This window comes from Pagrus pagrus, assembly GCF_965226575.1.
Source record: "Pagrus pagrus genome assembly, chromosome: 10".
Taxonomy (NCBI): Eukaryota; Metazoa; Chordata; class Actinopteri; order Spariformes; family Sparidae; genus Pagrus; species Pagrus pagrus.
In genome coordinates this window covers 15,405,814-15,426,579 of record NC_140194.1, presented here as the reverse complement: position 1 = coordinate 15,426,579, position 20,766 = coordinate 15,405,814, and the positions used below count along the sequence as shown (strand labels likewise).

At 39.6% G+C, this 20,766-nt stretch overlaps 1 protein-coding gene across 1 annotated transcript; it reads left to right on the top strand.

Moving 5' to 3' along the window:
• Nucleotides 1-816: 816 nt before the first annotated feature.
• gxylt1a (glucoside xylosyltransferase 1a) lies at nucleotides 817-9,977 on the top strand. The gene is made up of 8 exons (XM_084364741.1): nucleotides 817-1,163; nucleotides 1,723-1,815; nucleotides 2,526-2,709; nucleotides 2,888-3,019; nucleotides 3,111-3,362; nucleotides 3,993-4,116; nucleotides 4,254-4,426; nucleotides 8,322-9,977. The coding sequence occupies exons 1-8, from the start codon at nucleotides 949-951 to the stop codon at nucleotides 8,481-8,483; spliced, it is 1,335 nt and encodes a 444-aa protein (XP_084220867.1). The 5' UTR covers nucleotides 817-948; the 3' UTR covers nucleotides 8,484-9,977.
• Nucleotides 9,978-20,766: the final 10,789 nt, after the last annotated feature.

Below are 20,766 nucleotides of genomic sequence, written 5' to 3'. Positions count from 1 at the left end.
TTTGGTTTCAAACCATTGGAACTCTGACTTTACAACTTGTTGGTTGATCAATTTATAGAAAACGTGTATAATTGTGTAGCAAGATGCTTAGTGCCGGTGACGTTTAAGTCAAGCGACCCCAGCATAGCCTAACATCAGCTTTTTACTTACAGCAATTTAATTTAGGCTTCAAAAATCACAAAAGTGGTGTTCATCTGTGAACATTATCTTGCTGAACAAAGCCTGTAAGTGTCATACACATGTGTTTGACCACAGAGCTTAATTTCGGCGATAATCCAAAATCCAATTCAAAAATCCCATAGGCTTTTTGATGCAGGAACCAGGGCGATGCAGACTTCCGGGTTAGCCTACAAAAATACATCATCACTACCAATAAATCTGAAAAGTGCTGAATATCTACCCAGATAATCGGTCTACCTCTGATGTAAATTAAGACTTTCCAAAGAAATCACGGCCACTTTTGGGATAAAATGCATTGTTATAGATTTAACCATCAACAGCTCCAACATTAAAGTGCTGCATACACATCTGTAATTATAATCCATTGATATATTCATGTTTGGTACATAAAGGCCTGCGGATTATTATCTACCTACAGAGGTGGGTAGAGTAGCCACATTTAAGTAAAAGTACTTTTCAAATCAATTAAAATTACAACTTGAGTTAAAGGACAAAAGTACTTAGTTAAAGTTACTTGAGTAGTGAGTAACTTTAAGGGATTAACTAGCTGTCAGGTGTGTACACACTGTAGTAGTGACAGATGGTGGATCAAAACCCAACACGTGTTATAGGAATGGGTGGGGCGGTGAACTGTAAACACCAACTGTGCTCTTCGGCTTACTTTCTGACTTGATTTATGAGATAGATGACTTAGCTGTGGCATCAGATGGTCACGTTAGCTCAGATCAACAAACATGTTAAGTTAGCGCATAAAACTCGAGACACAAAATGCGATGCTATCTCCACGCATTTCTCCTGTGCACGGTTTTCACCTTCTTTTCACTGTTGTATGTGTGCAATCAACTAGCCTCCACCTTGGAGGAGGGAGACGACTGGAGCCTGAGAGAACAGGGGATACCCGACAGGAGCGGTCATGACAGCGGGCACCTTCTCAGGAAACGCCCAGGACTGGCAGGCCTCCGAGACCGCGAAGGGCTTGACAGGTAGCTTAGCTAGCTAGTTTATCTGTCACGTAGCATTAATTTCATTCCACGACTGAGCGCATTAGTTATGTAACCTAGCAGTTAGCTTTAGCCTCATTTGAAGTTGCTATGAAGTTTAGTGAGCCTGTGATGTCGGACCAAAATGACAAGCTAATGTTAGCTTATGTTAGCTACCGGGCTGATAGGAATTTAACCATAGCTGGATACATGTTATTTAATGCACATATATAATATAATATGCGTTTTGTTTGTCCATTGTTTAAAATGTTGTGTGTTCAAATGTGTTAATGCTATCTTGTCCAAATCTTTTAGCTACCACCTGTTAGCAGTCTACTGTATTAAGCTAGATAATTGATTAACCATTAACGTTACTGCTAACCTGAGTAATTCTGTGCCTCATTAGCTTTTAGCTGGATTTAAAGGACCGCCATCTGTTAAACAACTAACTGTAGGAGGCATTTCAGGACAGATCTAACAAGTAACCATAATCCCAAAACATGTTTCACAAAAGATTAATTCAACGTTGAGGATCCAAAAGATCATGTTTTTATTCTGTCAGGTGTAAATCAGTGTCAGTTTCTTACTGGAATCCATATTGGAGACTGCCTGCTGATGTTTGTGGAGTGAACTGCTTATTGGAATCACCTCTTAGGTATGACTGATTTTGTGCATCTCTATAAAAAAGATACCTCTGCTCTTTAATAATCAGTTGACTTCATCTTAAAACTTTCACCTCCTTCCCAAGTCCACAGTTCACAGTAAATGATGGGCCTGCCGCTGCATTCACAGTGAACCTTGTGACTACTCCTGAGTTCTCAAAAATCAATAAGATGAAAAAATACTTTGTTTCACAGTATATTTTAACCTTGAATGTCTGTTATACTTATATACTTATACTTATATATACTTATACTCGACATGCACATATATACAACATGCCAGAATCTTCTAACTTTTTTACGACCTCTTATCCTGCATACAGTAACACACCCATGGGCGGAGAATGATGTTAGAGGTCTCTGGGCTGTCTTGAGTCTGAAAGTTTAACCTGTGCTGGCAAAATCAGACTAGACGCAATAAACAGATTTCTTTTGGTCAAAATGGTCATATTCATGATTTAAAAGGTAATAGTTTACAAGGAGCGCTTGGAGGCAGCATGAAGCATGAGTGATTGTCCTCTTCTACATCTTTTCATTAAACCCTAATGACAGTTCTGACCCTACAGGGCTGAGTACCAGACACTGAGCCTGCTGATATCTTCTGTACTTTATTCTTTCCTGCACTCGTCAATGTATCCATGTTGTTGTTAGAATAAAAGCCAGTGTTGGTTACTGATTCATTTTGCTTTGTCTTGGCTCTTAGAGAGAAGTCAGGCTCAGCAGTCAAGGAACACAGTGATGGGAGAAGTCACCTGGCTGTGGTGGCCTGTGGCCCCCGGTTAGAGGAGACTCTCACCATGTTGAAGTCTGCTGTTCTCTTAAGCAAAAAGCCTCTGCACTTTTACATCTTTGCTGAAGATGAGCTACATGTCAGCTTTAGAAATGCTGTAAGTACTTTCATATATCAGCGTATTCATTTTCTGGCTTTCCACAGTTTCAGGCATGTTTTTACAGTAAAGACTTAGTTTGATACAGCATTTTTCCCATTTTTTATTTTTTTTTTAAGTTATAAACTTACATGTAGATATTGTTAATATTTTTCTTTGTGCTTATCTTTTCTTAAAGCTGGACTCCTGGCCCAGGACAGTTCAGACCAAATTTAACTTCACCATCTACCCGATTACTTTTCCCAAGGAGAATGCTAAGGAGTGGAAAAAGCTCTTCAAACCTTGTGCCTCTCAGAGGCTCTTCCTGCCGGTAGGTCTAGAGTCATCCATCATCCATATAACGTGTAACAATTAAGCTTTTGAAAAATGTGCTCATAAGTTCTTTGTGCTCTGTTTTCCAGCTGATCCTGAAGGAGGTCGATTCTTTGCTCTATGTAGACACGGATATCCTTTTTCTGCGGCCGGTAGAGGACATCTGGGCCCTCCTTTCTCAGTTCAATTCGAGCCAATTAGCTGCCATGGCTCCAGAGCACGAGGAGCCACGCATCGGCTGGTACAACCGTTTTGCCCGCCACCCTTACTACGGCAAAACGGGCATCAACTCAGGGGTCATGCTCATGAACATGACACGCCTCAGGGAGAAATTTTTTAAGGTATTGTTTCGGTAGTCTTTTCTTTTTCTTATGTGGGTCTGCGGTATTTTAACTACTGTCAGGCTGTTGCCATGTGCTAAAAAAAGTGTACTTCATCTTGCCCTTTTATAATACACTATAACTTAATGCCCCTTGTGAGAAAGATCCAACATGTAAAAGATATTTATTAAGGTCTTATTTTTTTCATAGTTCCACAGAAATGTTTGAGAAAAGCATGGCACAGTGCTGATGGAAACATAACTAAACATTTCATTTGGGCCATGTCAGTGTTGGTAGGTCATGTCAATCAACAGCGTTGTAAAGAATAATAAACATCTATGGACTGATATGCTGTTATATTAAATACAAACATCTTTACATTCAGTTAATGACTGAAACATTTAGAGATGTGTGAGATTTAGACATGGTTAAATAGTTGAGTAGCTGCACCACCAATATTCACCAGCTGAGGTCACTCTTGTAATTCTTTCTAAACCATCACAATGAGCATCCTCAATTGGGAGACAACCGTTTCTGTAAGTTGATGTAACGTTGTGACAAAGGCATAATTTTTTCCAAAATTTGCAGGTTTATGGTTTCCTAATACAAATTACATGAATCCTCTTGTGAATGTTGTGTATTTCCTTCTAGAATGACATGACAACAGTTGCACTGCGATGGGAGGAAATTCTGATGCCCCTTCTCCAAAAGTATAAACTCAATATCACGTGGGGTGACCAGGACCTTCTTAACATCATATTTCACCACAACCCAGGTCTGTGACACGGCATATACAGCATTATTGTAGTCAGGAATGGTATGTTATGTATGAGACAAACAAGGCTTCACTGTAGATGATTGTTCTTTGGTACATTTACCATCAACCCATCCATGCCTCTTGCTCTGTTACAGAAAGCCTGTATGTGTTCCCCTGCCAGTGGAACTACCGTCCAGACCACTGCATCTATGGCAGCAACTGTCAACAGGCTGAGCAAGAAGGCGTTTTCATTCTCCATGGTAACAGGGGAGTTTACCATGATGACAAGCAGCCAGCATTTCGAGCTGTCTACGAGGCCATCCAAAAGGTAGAGCCAGCTTCTTTCACCGAAAATCTGTGGTTTCTCTGAGCCTCTACAGTAAAGTCAGAAATGTGTCTTTACTCAAGGGTTCTTATTTGTTAATAGTCACCATATTTTGCCAAATGTTTCTGAATAGAATAGAGTATATTTATTCTTCCAAAAGTTTTTGTTGTGAGTATTCCAGCATCAGCCAACTGGAAAACTTAATGCAAGGCAAACTAAGGTTTGTTTATTCCAGTGAGGAGTGATCATTTTTATAGACTTTCTCTCGGGTGCTTCTGTTTCTTTAGAGGGCAGTTGTGTAGGCAGACCAGACTATTTGGAGAAACATTTGCTAGTCATTACATTATCAATAGGCACTCCAGGCCATTGCTTTTCTCTCATGGATGCTTCCGTCCACCAGTGCTTAATCAATAGTCTGTTAAACATTTCCGTCATCCTGTCTTAGCTCTCCTGAACCAACCAGCCCCACTCTACTTGAGATGTTGTCAAGGAAAAGGCTAAAATTTGTTTCAGAGTTGATGCATTTTTATAATTTAAGGCGTTAATTCTAAAAAAAATTTGAGAACATGACCAATTGTGGAGTGTCAAAATATCAGCATCATAATGTATCAGTGCCGCGTAAACAAGAATCATTAACAAAAAATCTGTCCAAAACTGAAATTCTAGGATCAGTCTTTACTTCTGAAAATAGCTGCTTTTCAATATAACAAAGTTACATTTGAAAGAAAACACCAATGCCTACTTAAAGGATAAGGCTGTTTTTGTAACTGTCCACAAATCAAATCCAATGGAAAGACCAAAACCAACAATGCGCTATTACGTCTCTCAATACTTTCTAACTTCCCCAGCCTGTCTGCGGCAGCCAGCTGAGTCCATTCCTCCCCACTGAAAGCGTAAATCTTCTAAAATAGGTTTTTAAAAACACTAATTAATTTCCTAAAACACCTGGGCTGTGTAGTTATTTAGCAAATATTACTGGAGAAGGAGTAAATAGTGTATCTGATCTACTATTTTCTGCTGCAGACTTGGTGCTTTAGTCAGTCTTTACAGTAGCAGGATGGTGTCTGTGGGACTGACTCAAAATAAACTACAGTGCCCTTGGTCGTCATAAGGAGGAAACATGTCAGTCAGCACAATTGTATTTCTCATTGATGCGCTTTCAATTGTTTTGGGACAACAATAATCAACGATGAAGAAATTAGATATATCAGAATTGACACACATAGATTAGTTTTAGGAAGCATAGAGTGTTTCAACTTCCTTTCCACTTTACAAAAATGCCTGCCTGACACAGTTGTGAGCGGGGTTCAGCTGTCAGTCATAAAATCAAACCCCCCTTTTTATAGTCTCAAATAACATAATTACAGTTTAACTTATTAGAATAATGAACACTTTAACATGCATCAGCATGATGAAAGTCAGACATAAAAACATCTTTCTTTTAGTCTGGATGCTGTCACCTATTTACATGGATGAGATGGGGTTTGTGACCCCTTCTACAGCTTGGCTTCACTTTTGGGGAGCTGTTATGTCATCCATCTTTACATACAGCCAGTGGTTAGCAGGAGAAAATCATTTTTGGTTTTATTTTTTTCAGTGGATTTTTTGACGGTGAGAAAAATATAGAATCAACGTCATCCTTTGATATCCTCCTCTTGGGTTTGTGCAAAGGCCTGATTTCACTTTGTTGGAACAGCTGGTGAAGTCTGGCTGTCTCTTTTACACCTTCTGTGAAATCTAAACATTATCAGAATTGTAGCATCCTTAAGTTGGAATGACACCCTTCGGAGCACTTGCCAGTGCATTGCTGGCACTCGAAAATGAAGAAAGAACTTGGATTTAAAAAGTATGACATCTGTCAGATTTACTCTAAATGCGTTTCAGCTTTTACAGCTTAAAAATCCACTACGCATCCGTCATCAGCGAGCGAGCAAGTCATCCGGAGAGCTCTCTCTCTGCTTGCGCAGGTTGCTCGCCTTCGATCTGCTCGTGTTGATTTCAGCACACTGGTCAACATGCAGGCAGCAATCGGGGGAGCAAGGGAAGCTTCATTAGCTGGTCTCCATCCATTACCGCCACAGGGCCCAGCCTGGCCACTATCAGTGCGGGCAATGTTCTCAGCCATTAGGTAAACGAGCAGGCTTCATTATGGGGCACTCGGCCCTCGTGCCTCCATCAGTCTCTCAGACAGCACAAACGCACATACAGCATCCAAGACAGCATATATTAGACTCCACCAGATTATAGGAGGTAGAGGAGTGCTGTGGTTTGACATTAGTAAGCATAACAAGTCCTGTATTAAGCAGATAAATGTAAGATATAGAGGCAGAGGAAAAAAATCCATTCGTAGACGCATCGTGATTCTCTCTTAAAGATGTCTGGGTGCAGAAAAGTCAATAGTCAGAAATTTAAAACCCATTATCACCTGTAACAATTTTGTAAGACCAGGCTGCACTTTCCTTACAGCTGCACCAATTAGAAGGTGAAAAGATGTGGATCGTGTCTACGTTTTAAGATAGTCTATTCCTTGACTTTTTTGTGAGGATGGCTTAGTGTGAGCAAAGATATTGAAAGTAAATTCATCTGTTTATTTTAGGCATGGATTATTACAAATAAGCTGTTTTAAAATATAAAAAATAAAAAATTCTGATCCATCAAGCCATAGTCGTTTTATAACCGCATCGTAGCTCTTGGTGTCAGACCGTGAGGTGCCTGGAGATTTCCACGCCCGGTAAGATCCAGATCTTTGTAATACAATTAGCTCATTAGAAAAAAAAGAGCCTGCTCTTACTGAAGAACATCTCATCCTTTGTTGTTTTAAGCTATATTTTGTTGAAGCTTTTATCTGCGCTTCCTGTTGCTCCAGCTCCTCGGGCCCCCTCCTACTTTGTTCCCACTCACTCCTTTGAGGACGGCATCCTAAAGCCTAGAGCAGGCAATTCTGGAGGAAACTCTCATTTCCATCCCACCAAGAGCTCCTTAGTCAGCCCGGCTCCCAAGGCAGGCTCTCCCAGCCAGCAGAGGAGCTTGCAATAAAGGGCACTACCATTACCCAGCCAAGCCCACAGAAGAGTTGTAAAATTTTTAGTGCTGATGCTAGTTTGAGGCATCATGATGGCTGTGTGGACAACGCACCAGCAGCATCCACATAAAAATCGATAGGAGGCTGTTAATGGTGCTTTATTGCTTTCTGCAGTATATGAAAGATAATAAAGAAAGTGTGCTTTGAGTGACCTAATGCTTGGCCAAGCCGGAGTCAAATGAGATGCTGTAAAATAGTGATTTCTTATTTACAAGAGCAGTAAAAGAGTGGTGCGCCTCAATATATAAACAAATAGCCGGCATTATTCACTGTACAAAATGTATTTACATACTGTATGTGACCAAAGCCCTGGCTGCAAATATAAAGTGGCTGGAGAGCTGGAAGTTTTATCTTTGCTGTTCACTTCGTAACACAAAAGCACACAATAATGAAGCATATCTGGAAAGCTGCGGCTCAAGCTCCCCAATACTGTCACACCTTACTGAGTCCATTCGTGTATAGTTGTGGTCATAGATATTCATCATGCAAACACACTCAGAATTGACAGATATGAATCAAATGCAGACTGTTATTGTCTTGAACTGACAGTGATAAATGTGGCACTTAATTCATGTGATTTGAATGCAGTTCTTAACGTCCTTTCATGGCTCTCATACGATGTAACAGGTGTGTAAACACACACTTCTGCTGGATTTTGTTTTAAAAGCATGTTTTGAGTATTTCTTGAGTAATTTCAGCAGAAGGAGAGTATCTGAAATGTATGTGTGTGCAGCCATTAGAGATACACCGCATGTAATAAATTCTGATCTCAAAAATCAGAAATATAATACCTGCTCATTTTCCTCTTCATCACAGCACCCGTTCGGTGAGAACATGGAGACTTCGCTGCTTTTGCCACTGGAAGCGTCACTACAGACCACCACAAACAGCTACTGTGGAAGAGCCAGTCACCTGTTTACCAAGAAGTTAAAACAGAGCATCGCGTCTGTTCAACAAGACGCCACACTGAGGAGATGATCAGCACATCACTCTAATATCATTCCATGATTAGTGTCTGATTAGTGATTTGGATTTAAGACACTCCTGTGGAGACAATGAGCTGGATGATTAACAGACTCAGGTCAACACTGAACAATCATCTGTTTACAAACTGCACATCACGACTGTGGAAATAGGGAGGGGTCATCTGTGGAACAGATTTTTTTTTTTTTAAGTACAGCCAATGTTTGTACAATTCTGTCCAATGAACACAATCAGGTCACAGATGCTTTCTCACAGTGGTGGAAAATGCACTGAATCCACTTTGCCCTGTTGAGATTTTGGACTTTATATAGATTGTATAAACCTCGGGAATCTGACATATTGTTGTCATTTCATCACTTCCCGAATTGGATAGAAACTGAAAGTTGTTGGACAATGAAAATCTGGAGAGAAATTGAGCCATACTTTGAGGTAACACTACATAGTTTTTGATAACCCATTAGCTAACGTAAGCATTCAACCACTTCCTAGCTTACATTACCGATTACATCCAGTGTGTTTCACTTCCAGGCTTAAATGAATGTTTTCCAGTTAGTAGTAAATGGTTGAATGCTAACGTTAGCTGTTGTCTAACAGAAGCTAATGGGTCATCAAATATGCTGTTTTACCTTGAAAAGCGGTCTGATGTTCCTGCGGATGTTCACTGTCTGTTGTCTTTTCAGTTGCTGATTAATGTGGACACAGTGAAATGATAACAGTTTGTCAGATTCACTACATTTATACGGTTTGCAATCTGATCTGATCTGATCTAGTCTAGCTGTCTAGCTGATGAGAGGGACACTTTCTGTAGTCCAAACAGTCATGTTGTTGTTTTGCAGAACCTGCCATCACTTTGTACAATTGTTAAAGGTCTTTGGGGAAAAAAAGAAATGCAGCATGGTACTTCAATATGCTGTTCTTATTGAGAGTATTTTATTAGAGTTGTTTTAATATAATTTTGCATTCAGGCTTTGTAATAGTGTTTTTGTCACTGCAGTATATCATGAAAAAATGTGGTTGTTATTTTCAGGTACTTGTCAGTTCTCCAGGAATTCTCTTCCTGTTTTTTACCGAACGGAACAAATGCTCTTTAAGAATACTTTAAACTTATAGATTCTGATCAGTATTTATTATTGTTGGATGTGTGTCAGGAAGCACTTTCCTTTCGTTTCACATACTGTGGTGTGGGACTTTTCAAAGCATTGTTTACTGTACGTTGTTTTTGTATTTTAGTATTTACCAATATCAACAGGTTTTCCTAAAACTGGAACAAAGGTAACGGGGAGCAGTTAGTTTTCAATCAAACCAGCTAGTATCAGGAAATCTGCCTCCAGATGACAGGTTTATCAAAAATTTGCACTATTGATTTGAGCAATCAAGAATTGTAACAAAACAAAATCATATCGGTTATATTAGCGTTATACTGAAAAGCCAGCATAGACATTCAAATGTATTTCAAATGAATGGGAAATAAATATTTTATCAAAAGCATTCTGATGGTGCCTATGTACTATCTCAAATACTGTGCGTGTGCTTGTGATAAGGTTTAATTGAGAAAGTCATTATTTTAAATGCAACACAGCTTCAAAGTATGTGATAAGGTTTGGGTTTTCCTTTGTAATAAGGCTAATCCTTATTCTGGTCTGATGAAATTATTTGACTGAATTTACTTTAAAGGACACCTACTATGCTTTTTAGTTTTTTTCCTTTCCTTCCTTGTGTAGCTTCTTGTGCATGTAAAAGATCTTGAAAGTTAAGAAGGCCAAAGTCCGCGTCAACGAAAACCCAAAGAAAACACTGTTCCTGAAGTGTCTGAAACGCCTTGTCACTAGTCGCGACTTTATTTCCGTGACTTCTTGACACCACACTGCGTCAGCATGTCACTCTTTGTCGCACTCACGCGCAGAATTGTGCCTTTACTCACAGTAGAAGTGAAGTGAACAGGAAGTTGAAATCACGACAGAGCTCACTGGAGACACGGTGAGAGATTCTCACTCATGCGTGTGTGAGCTGACCATTTAGAGCAGACTGGGTAAAGACACAGGAGCTGAAACAGAGCATCTCAGACGGGGAGAAAACAGTGCTGCCACACTGGACATTGCGGATGGGTTTTATGAGCATTGAAGCATGAAAACCTCTTCTAAAGGTAACCCAAAATGAACTTGAAAATTCCTCCTTTAAGGTTTACCGTGGAATGTTCTTACACTTTTATATTTTTGTATTCTGATGAAGTCTTTTGCTTCAGCTATCATGACCACTCTGCATAAACATGTTGCCCACTCACTCCACACAAACTCCGAATATGATCCATGTCTTAGAAGGCAGCAGCAAGCTGCAAATAGGATGTTATTGTGTGAGTGTGAAGTCTTCAGAAAGTGTTGTTAGATGGCCCAAAAGGAGATGATGTGTCTGGGTCAGTAGCCTCTGGCTCTTCATTTCACAGGCAGATTGACAGACGTGCCTGGAATAGACAATAGATCTGCATGATGAATTTAAAATGGCCCCTTTTCTAAGAAGCTGATGGATGTATTCACTTTTCTTGCAGATAGCTTAATGCATTGAGTTTTCTGTATTTCAAGAAGGAATGATCCCTTTGCAACTTTTACATCTGAAACTCAGCGTTATGATGCAGAGTAGATACAACAAAGCCCTGCACAAAAAACACTAGAGGTCAATTTATTTCTCCCATAAAATGAGAATACAATATTATTGAATACCTTCAAGCAACACCCTCAGTAAGATAGATGTTTACAGCTTCAATATGCAAAGAATATTCAGTTTTTAGGGGGAAAGGCTAATGCGACTACCGCCTGGTTTCACTCCCCCTGAGTATAATGGTGATTGAGGTCTCATGCTCCATCCGTCTAACAGGAACTGCCAATGGATTATTCATGTTATTGCTTGCACCACTTGGCCTCCGTAATGTTCAATAGCGATTTAAGGCCCAGGCATAAATTAAAACAGTCGGAGGCGAATGGCCCAACACAGAGTAAAAAGGGTCACAATGTAAGGATTATGCAATATTACAGGCAGTGCAAAGTCATCAACTTCCCCTTTACTTGACGAGAGTGTGGAGCTCACACCATCAACAGTTAATGTGCGGAGGACGTTTAGAGTTTCAGGATGACAGGATCTGTTTTTCAGACTGCAGAGTCCATTACATCTGGAACCAGATGCAAAAATGATGTGTACTCACAAAAACGATGCATAAACCATTCCCCACTCATAAACTGGAATTTATTAGAATTTCCACTGAGACTGTGTGCATTCATGCAGTTTTCTCACAAAAAAAAGAAGATTATATGCTAATTATTGCACAGCTTGTACATAAACTTGCAACCTCTTGGGGGCAGCAGAAAAAAGGTGTGAACACAACATTGATATATCACCAGTTGATATGACAAACTTGTGAAATTCAGTTTCCTTTTTACACATCCACTTTAATAGGCAATAGGAACAAATATTTTAGTTCTGTGTTTGGTCTCTACAAACTCCCGAGGCAATATCATCTCTTTAGCTACTAACTGTGTCAGTCTGCTGAGGCTGAACTCCCACTGCCATAACAGAAATATAGTGACGTTGTAAGTACTGATGTACTTAAAGGTAACACAAGAAAGTAGAATACAATGCATTGAAGCTGGGGTATCCTGTTTTTTTTCCCAAAAAAAGACTGAATGTTGAAAAATTACTAATATTCATTCTCCTTTTAGCTCCATTTTGGTCTCCACCAACTCCTGAGAAAGACCACTGGAGCTTCAGTTTGATAAATGCAGCTGCGTCTTCATGTTCGTCCGTGAACCTCTCAGTTGAACCTGCAGAACATCCTGGAACTAGTTTTGGTGATTTGGAGGTGCTTGATTGGTCAATACAAGGCTTATGACTTAAGGAAAGTGGGAAAAAAGATCATTGTAAGATAAGGTGATGTCAGAATTTATGAGGATTTTGGCAGCGTGGGAAAGCAGAAGTGATGGAGTAGATTAGAGTGGAAAGAAAATGTGTGCATGCCTCAAAACCAAAACGATGAGGCTAAAAAGAGGCTTTAAAGCCCAATAGAGTGGTAGAGTTAGTGACGATTCACTGTGTTTTCAGAGTTTGAGAAAGGCTTCAAACATACTGTACAGCTTGCTGTATTTCAAGGGCTTCCAGGAAGACAATAAAAGGGCTGTTGAGCTCTCATAGATAAAACAGCACAGAAGTTTTGCTCATCAAGGGTCCTTCTGAGGAACAACTGATACTCAGTCTGCTGATTTTGCAAGACAGCACTTCTGAGTGAGGATGAGGCTCCAGTATGAACCTGACAGCCAGTCATGTATCTTGTCAGTCTGATAAACTGAACATAGTGACAGACCAGAGCGGGGATGAGAGGAAAGTTTATCACACTTGAGTGGACCAGGTGGAAAATCTGTTCTCCTCCTGTTCATCTATTTCCCTGCTCCCCTCCTGCTGCAGAAGGATATCATTTAACTAGTGAACATTTTGGTCAATAATACATTTGCCAGCTCTGCTGAGACAGGTATAATTGTGCTGATATGTGAGGGTTTAAAACAATTAATGTAATTTACCGTTGAGCATTAGCTATGCATGGATCCTTCAGTATCATGCTGAGAAGTGAATTTGCCACTGTAAGCAGAACAGGATGAGAGATATGCATATGGAAATAAAATGAAATTGCTACTTCAGTGCCTACAGTCAGAAAGTATATGGATATCACCTTGCCACTTTATAGAACTGACTCCTTCCTAGTTTCAGTTAAAGGGTAACTCCACCAATTGTAAATATTAAAACGTGTTTACATTTCTTGGGGAACATTACTGCATATGTAAGTAGCATAAAGCCTTTTGTGGCATCAGCGGAAGCTACATGTAATCTCATAAATTGCCTCCAGTGATGTCACTCAGTAGCTAATTTGCATTGTGGGTAACATAGGCTCCAGGTTTTGAAAGGGAAGAAGAATGCATGGAATGAAAAAGGCGGTATCTCTGGTTCCTGCTGTATCGATTTTAATCATTTGTTTTTCCATAATGAATCCAACAGTGTTCTGTGAGTGCAATGTTAGACCAGTGTCCTGTTTTTCAAAACATGGTGCCTACATTACCCACAATGCATTAATGGCTATACCAAGGTACAGCAATGCTTTGAGTCAGCATGGCAAAATACATAAATGACAAAATTAACATGCTGATGTTTAGCACTTGAAATGTTCACCATCTTAGTTTAGCATGTAAGCATGCTAACATTTGCTAACCCAGATTACGGCTGAGACTGCGGTCATTAGTGTTATATTTAGCCAAACACAAAAGTATTAGACAAATTAAAAGGTAAACCTGATAACAACGCTAGTGAATAAAAAGTCAGGGGATCACCACAGTTATCACAAATCATCATCCGGGGTTATCTGCTAAATTTCAGGGCAATCTATCCAATAGTTGTCGAGCCATTTCAATCTAAACCTGGGGACCACAAAAGTTTATCCTTCCTATAGCTGTTGAAATTTTTCACTCAAAGGCAGTGACACACTGTCCTGACGGGTGGCTGTAGACCAATGCCAGGCCATCGGTGAGCATCTATGGGACTCCAAATGAGAACAATTGGGAAGAGGAGTGGGACGCAGGAGGATCATTTTTTAAGCAAGCCTGTTGAAACTGAGGTTGACGACAGTGAGTGTCAGTGGCTACTTAAGCAGCGCAGCTGAAGCATCCACAGCACCTGCTAACGTGAGCAAAAAACAGTGCAAAAACCGTAAGCCGAACAGTTGGCCTTTGTCGCCACTAGTTCTTTGATGTCAGTTTGGTGACTGACTGCAAGACTGACAGTGCCATCACACAGTCACACAGGTAGGTAGTTAAAAAAGGGCATTCCTGAATTTACTTTTCTAAACTTTGCAATTCAAATCTGGCAACTTATTTGAATTCACTCCTCAAAGAACAGAAGGTGAGCTGCAATAATGACACAGTGTGATACAGCCACACTGTGTGGATCGATGTTTCAACAAATAATCCATACTCCGGCTACCCGAGGGTGGCGGCTCCTCTCCTCTCACTCACCAGCCATAAACAACAGCTCAAAGAGCTTCCACATTGACCCCAAGGGCTCTTGCCTCTGCTGCCATTGCATATAAGATAGCATGGCATGTTTTATAGATGCGTAACATTCAAACACACAAAAATAAGTATGTTATTACTCAGTCTCACTCTTATATTGGCTTTTTATGGCCCAGTCGGAGCAAATGTCATTGAGATTGAGCATTCAAAATGCACAAGTAATACCGTCTGTATTACCGCTCATAAAAGAGGGTATCAATCACTTGAACTGACCTTTTTTCCCCTGATGAAGTGTCTCATCAATGAGCCACATCCCAGTGCCCGAGGGTTTAAAGAATATTGGCTGAAATCAATGCCATGCAAAGTATTGTTAGTGAACAATATGCCCCGTGATTCAATACAGCCCACTTTCTTGATTGCATCGCAGACACCACTGACAAGCAGCATTAATGGTCTGAGCATGTGATTCATGGTAACTGATTGACTGCACGGACTATTACGGGCATGCACCAGAATGACAGCAGCATCAGTGGCCATAAATTGTCTATGGCTTGGCCAAATGCCAAGAATGTGTTTGTGTTGTCAGTCTGCATGCAAATGAATGTATAGTTATGTCTGTGTGTCTGACTGTTGACTTTTGGGATGCATGCCAAAACCCCAGGGCTAGCTTTAGCTCACATTTTTGGTTTGTTTACTGAAGCTCCCCTGGACCTCCTGTTGCCTGTGTGACCTTCTCTCACCACAGTGGCTTCAATTTTAGTGTCTGTCCTTTTCTCTTTTGCCCCATGTTGTTTTAATTGCTTAAAAATGACTGTGAGCAGAGAAAACTTTCTTCTGTACTCTTGTTTATCATATCAGTTGTCTTTCCCCTTCGTCTTTTTAGTCCCTCGAGTCCTCAACCTCATATACTGTGGGTCATTTAATTGTCTTCCATGCATCCCTCCTTCACTGGCATTTCCTAATGAATCTATCCTCCTCAGGCCCACGCAGGCGGCTTCATTGACTATCGGAGCAGCTCGACCTGCGTGTGAAACCTTTAATTGTTTTTCCCCCCGTCTGACAGCCAGAGACACATGATGGATTTGCCAGAACATCTATCTCTGACACGGAAAAGGACGATCCCTGTGTACCTTTCAGAACATTCACGGTCAAATGAGAACTTCTTGAAAATGCGACCAAGCCAGTGCAAACAATTGTTTTAATGGGTGGATTTCCAAGCTTGGTTTTAGACCAGAGAAGTGTCTCTCATTTGGAGTTGAAAGTACATTCAAAGGAAATCCCCGGGGCTAAATGGGCTGTTCCACAAACTCCACAATTTACCACAAATCTCTCTCCACCTCATGAACTGTTGGCCGTGATGGAAGTGTTAAATGAGCTGGGGGTTTCTGCAAAAACGTAGACATGCCCCTGATGTGAAACCTATTACAAAAACCTAATCTCAAACTAATTTAGCATTCTATTTCTTGCACTCTAAGGCATTTGTAACACTGAAATAGATTAATCAGACACATTACAGCAACAATGCAATTTAAGGTCACCAAGCTGCAAAATGCATAATGAGCTGTATGGTTCCAACTAAGGAACAGGGCACAAATTGCTCCAAGAAAGCCATTTTTCAGACACCCTTGTTATTTTCAAGGGCACTTTGACCACCAAAATGTAGGGATGGTTACTCATCAAAGCGCCTGTAAGTCATTATCATTATTTATGCATGCTTGGAGCAACTGGGGACCTAATTTCTCAGTGATATGACTGATAGTAGGTTAGTGTAGATCACATGAAGATTTGTTCGGATATTTCTCAAGACAAAGCTCATTCTGACTAAAGCAGATGGCATTTTTTAAGGCAAACAACGTCAAAGTGAAAGGCAGGTCCTCAAGTCTTCTGGACAAATGATTTCCTCATTTTTAAAGCAGGTGCTTGTGTTCCAATTATGTAAACAAGTAGTGTTATTGTGTTAAAAGATATGTGGTCCGACAGAGTGAGAACAAAACCACAGTGTTCCTCATGGGCAAAAAGCAGCCAATCACAGATGATCAAATATTTACTCAGCCAGTTCCATAGTTCATTGGTAATTATCAGCAAAATGTACTTAAAAGTATCAAAAGCAAAAATACAGTTTCTCCAGGGAAAGAAATGGCTGCTGTAGTAGAAGCATTGCTTTATTATGATATTATTAAACTCTTTATTATGCAACAATGCATAATTTAGCATCTCTGTAATAATGTTTGCTGAGTTGAAGCAGTCTTAACCACTGTATACTTGGATCGGTTTAGTCAAGTGGTTCCCATCCTTGGTCAGGCCCCAAAGAGCCACGAGATAAAGTGAAAGCCCCACATCAATGGCTGTGCTTGCATTTTTTAAAAATCTTGAGATAAATGTATCTTATAATCTCAAGAAAATGAAAGGCCAATTTCTGAAAATAATGAGATAATTTTTCACAAGAAATCGATTTCATAAGATTGAGTGGACTATGACATATGCACACTGCTCGTTGGAAAGGACTTGGGAGTTTTCTTAGTGCTTTGATATGAGGGTATTTACATTATGGCAAATTATTGTCAACTTAAAGCAGATGTGTTACTGTCCAGTAGTTGGCATATAGGAGGAATTTGCCATGGTTATGGGATTTATCCTCATTGTTTCCCGATTAATTTTGTAGATGCTCATGTGTCTTGTTTTACTTTCTGCTTCCTGTCTATGTCTTTTTTCCTGCCCCTTTTCCTGCTCCCCTGTGTTTAATTAATTAATCAGCCCCTGTGTATTTAAGTCTGTGTTTTTCCTTCAGTCTTGATGCGTCTGTGTTTCCTGTGTCTTTTTCCCCGGTCTGTGTTTACTCCTCGTATGTCACCCATGTTCTTGCTTTTGTTCCCGGTGTCATTCTGGTTTGTTCTCAGTTTTTTGTATCACTCTTTTGCTTTTCTTGGATTCTCTTCTGTCTGCCTTTTTGTTGCCAGTTTTTTTATTGCTTGCATTTTGTTTTTTATAATTTGGACTTTGGCTTTGTTATTAAAGCTTGCTTTTTAAGTTTAAGTAGACTTAATTAGAATTAGATGACCCATATTGATGGGTGTTTAAATTGTATAATAAAATATGTATATAAATAAGTAACATTGAAGTTCAGTCTGATGAATTGGCCAATAATGGGCAATGCTTGATCTGACATTTTAAGCTTAAATCAGTTGCTACAGTAGATACCATCTATGTATGCTGGCATGGCAGCCTAGATCTCTGATAAACATTACAAGTAATACGAGGAAACAACCTTTTTGTGTGATAACGGCTTGATTTTTTTTGTTATCTGGAGATAACAAAGCGTGTTTTGACGAGATTACCAAATAATTAACTTAAGATCTCGAGATAACGATATCTAAAAAAAAAATTGCATAAAGTAAAACATTGCTTTCAAAGTAGAGTGGCCTCTACAGCGGAGTCAGAGGAGCAGCGACTGCTGTGTCGGAGAAGGTAACAGCAAGAGAAGAGACATTGGCTGTATTTAAGAAGTTGTCCATCATGACTAGAGAATAACCAGATTTCAATTAAAGGGGAAAATCTTTATTGTCATGGGACCCAGAACGAGTCACTGGCACGTGCCTTAAGGGTCTGACTTCACTCTATTTCATTATCTCCCTCCTGCATGCATGGATTTCCTTTTACCTTTACCCAGAAGCCATTCAATGTTCTGTTCACTCAATATTCTACCTATAAAGGTGTTCAAGAGAAATCAATTGAGGAGCTGTGATGTGGAGTCAATTCTAAATTGTTACACTGAGTGAAACATTTACACTTAATGCTCAGGGATATTTTTTAAATATTGATTACTTTTCTTGCAGTAATACACTTAATGTATGAAAACTAAAATGTGCATGAAAAGTGTCAAAGTGTTACTTGGAATCATAACATCAGACAAGAGATTGTTCAATTATTGATCATTTATTTGTGCTTCTAGACAAATAGGATAAAGGGATGTACAGTCCACGAACAAATTATGCAGAAAGCAGCTGCTATTTGACATTCCTAATAAAGACTGGCTTATTTTGCAGAACGTTTGCAACTTTATATAAAATGTGAATGACAGTTTAATAAGAAGATTAAGTTCTAATCCTGTGTGCAGATCACCAAGGTCTACTGTGTGACATTGGAGGATAATCCAGGAGGCTTCTCAAATGATTATCTCACCAACACACAAGCGCTGATATAATAATCCTTCCTGCCATTATTGTCGCTGAGCTGGTATTTAAATATTAACTCATATACTGTTAAAATGAGTCACACAGGGGCTAATAGACATCAGGCTAAATGGCCAAAGAGCCACAGGACCCAAAAATATCATCATTTACTGAGCACATAATCTAAATTTCCCCAAAGTGAGTGTGTAGGAATGTGGTTGTTTTAGCAAGCTAGTATCCTATCGAACGATTATTCCAGCAAATACAAAGGAAATGTCTATAATGTTGAATTAAATGTTTGAATTATTATCTGTCAAGGATAAATCTGGGTGAGGAAAGTGGAGAAGCAGCGCTTATTACCACCACTGAGGTGCTCTTACAGTAAGCAAGGCCCTCAACCTCCTACTGCTTGACTGACAGGTGAGACTGCAGTTGTAAAAGTTTCATCTCTTGGAGGATTTTTTTCAGTGACTGTTGACTTCACCTCTGGAGAACCAGGCACAAAAATGTAAGACTTAACTTTCATCTAAACATATGACCAACTTATGTGATTCTTTTGATGACGACAGTACCATCTTGTTTTGTCTATGTTTTCCCGTGACTGTGCAAAACAAGTGAACAAAGACAATGTATAAATAAATGGATGGATCAATTTATTTCTGTGTGATCACAATCCAAAAGTTGGTCACAGACTCATTCTGTATGGTTCACAGTGTGTGTGAATACAGGGATGAAAATATGGGTAATTTTTATGTTTAAAAAGGTGATGATGTCATTGTATGTGTGTTTCCCAGCCTATTTTTGAAGAATAAATTAGCTTGGTTTTAACTCTATAGCCTAAAAGTGGATTGCAAGTTAATGTTGTTGGGAAAATCTGGGTCCTCCTGAGTTGAGACCAGTTGAGAACCACTGGTTTAATGTGCCTTGCATTTGTACATAAAAGATGGTAGTAATATTGTAAATGCAGTTTACCAGTCTCACTGCATATCAGACACCAAATCACTGGGACTCAGTTGTGTTTCACCAAGACCCCTCAGAAGAGAACAGATGAATCATTGTTGCTGAGGAAAATTAAAAGATGGAATTATTCAAATAATGCAGCTGTCTGCAGAGGCTGCACCTGTTGACAGCTGCTTTCTCACAGTGTCACAGTGATGGCTCTGTGGAACCAAAATCAATTCTATTGGTAAGACCTTTCTTATGATCCCTCCAATCTAATTATTCTCCTGAGCAGGCTGCACATGGACTGAAATTACAATGTGGCCTTGGTTTGTATCTTTAGGATTTACCTTGAAACCATTACTTATTCTTAGAATGGCTTTTACTGATTTTTTTCCCCTTGGCTTTCAATGTACTGTGCACTTTTCAAATGATATTGTGTTGTAAATAAGAAAATAAACATCCTTTCTCAAATCTATAAAAGGAGAATAGGCAAAATATGCTCCTGCACAGGATATTTAGCAAAATAAGCACTTTTCAGTGTGTTTGGCAAAGCCATTGTAATGATACTATTGTGAGGTGGTTTGTTTGTGAAAAGTCTGCACACAGAAATGCAGCTACATTCAGTGTTGTGAGCATGAGGATCCTGAGCAGCTGCTGTTTGCAATGAGATGAGGAGTAAACACTTGGTCTCCCTGGCTTGTAAATATTACCTGCAAAATATCCTTGTTAAGCCACATGATCATTCACATAACAAACCAGTAATGGATATGATCATGCAGGTGAAAAATATTCCTCATTGTCTATTTCTAATTATAAGAGGAAACCTGACTGAGCCCCTATAAATCAAATGCAAATTCATTGAAATTCAGATTAAAGATATAGCCATCACCTTCCAGGTGTCAGCCTAGTCGTGCTTGTCATGCATTATAAAAATGATGGCACTCTCACTGATTATGTATCATAATATTGCAGCGTTTTCTGTAAAGCTTTCTGCTGCAGTCTTTCCTGCTCTGCTTTCTAATGAACAGCACTTTTGAGCACCAGAGCAGAAAGTCATAAAAGCATCATTTGGCTTCATGCTACAACTTTGAACAACCCTTTTATGCCACTGCACTTTCTCTTAATTTC

Bases quoted from the DNA above. Each gene is read 5' to 3' on its own strand.
- gxylt1a (XM_084364741.1), top strand. From the start codon at position 949: ATGCGATGCTATCTCCACGCATTTCTCCTGTGCACGGTTTTCACCTTC. The intron at 2,710-2,887 runs GTAAGTACTTTC...CTTTTCTTAAAG, and splicing joins ATGTCAGCTTTAGAAATGCT to CTGGACTCCTGGCCCAGGAC. The intron at 3,020-3,110 runs GTAGGTCTAGAG...TCTGTTTTCCAG, and splicing joins CTCAGAGGCTCTTCCTGCCG to CTGATCCTGAAGGAGGTCGA.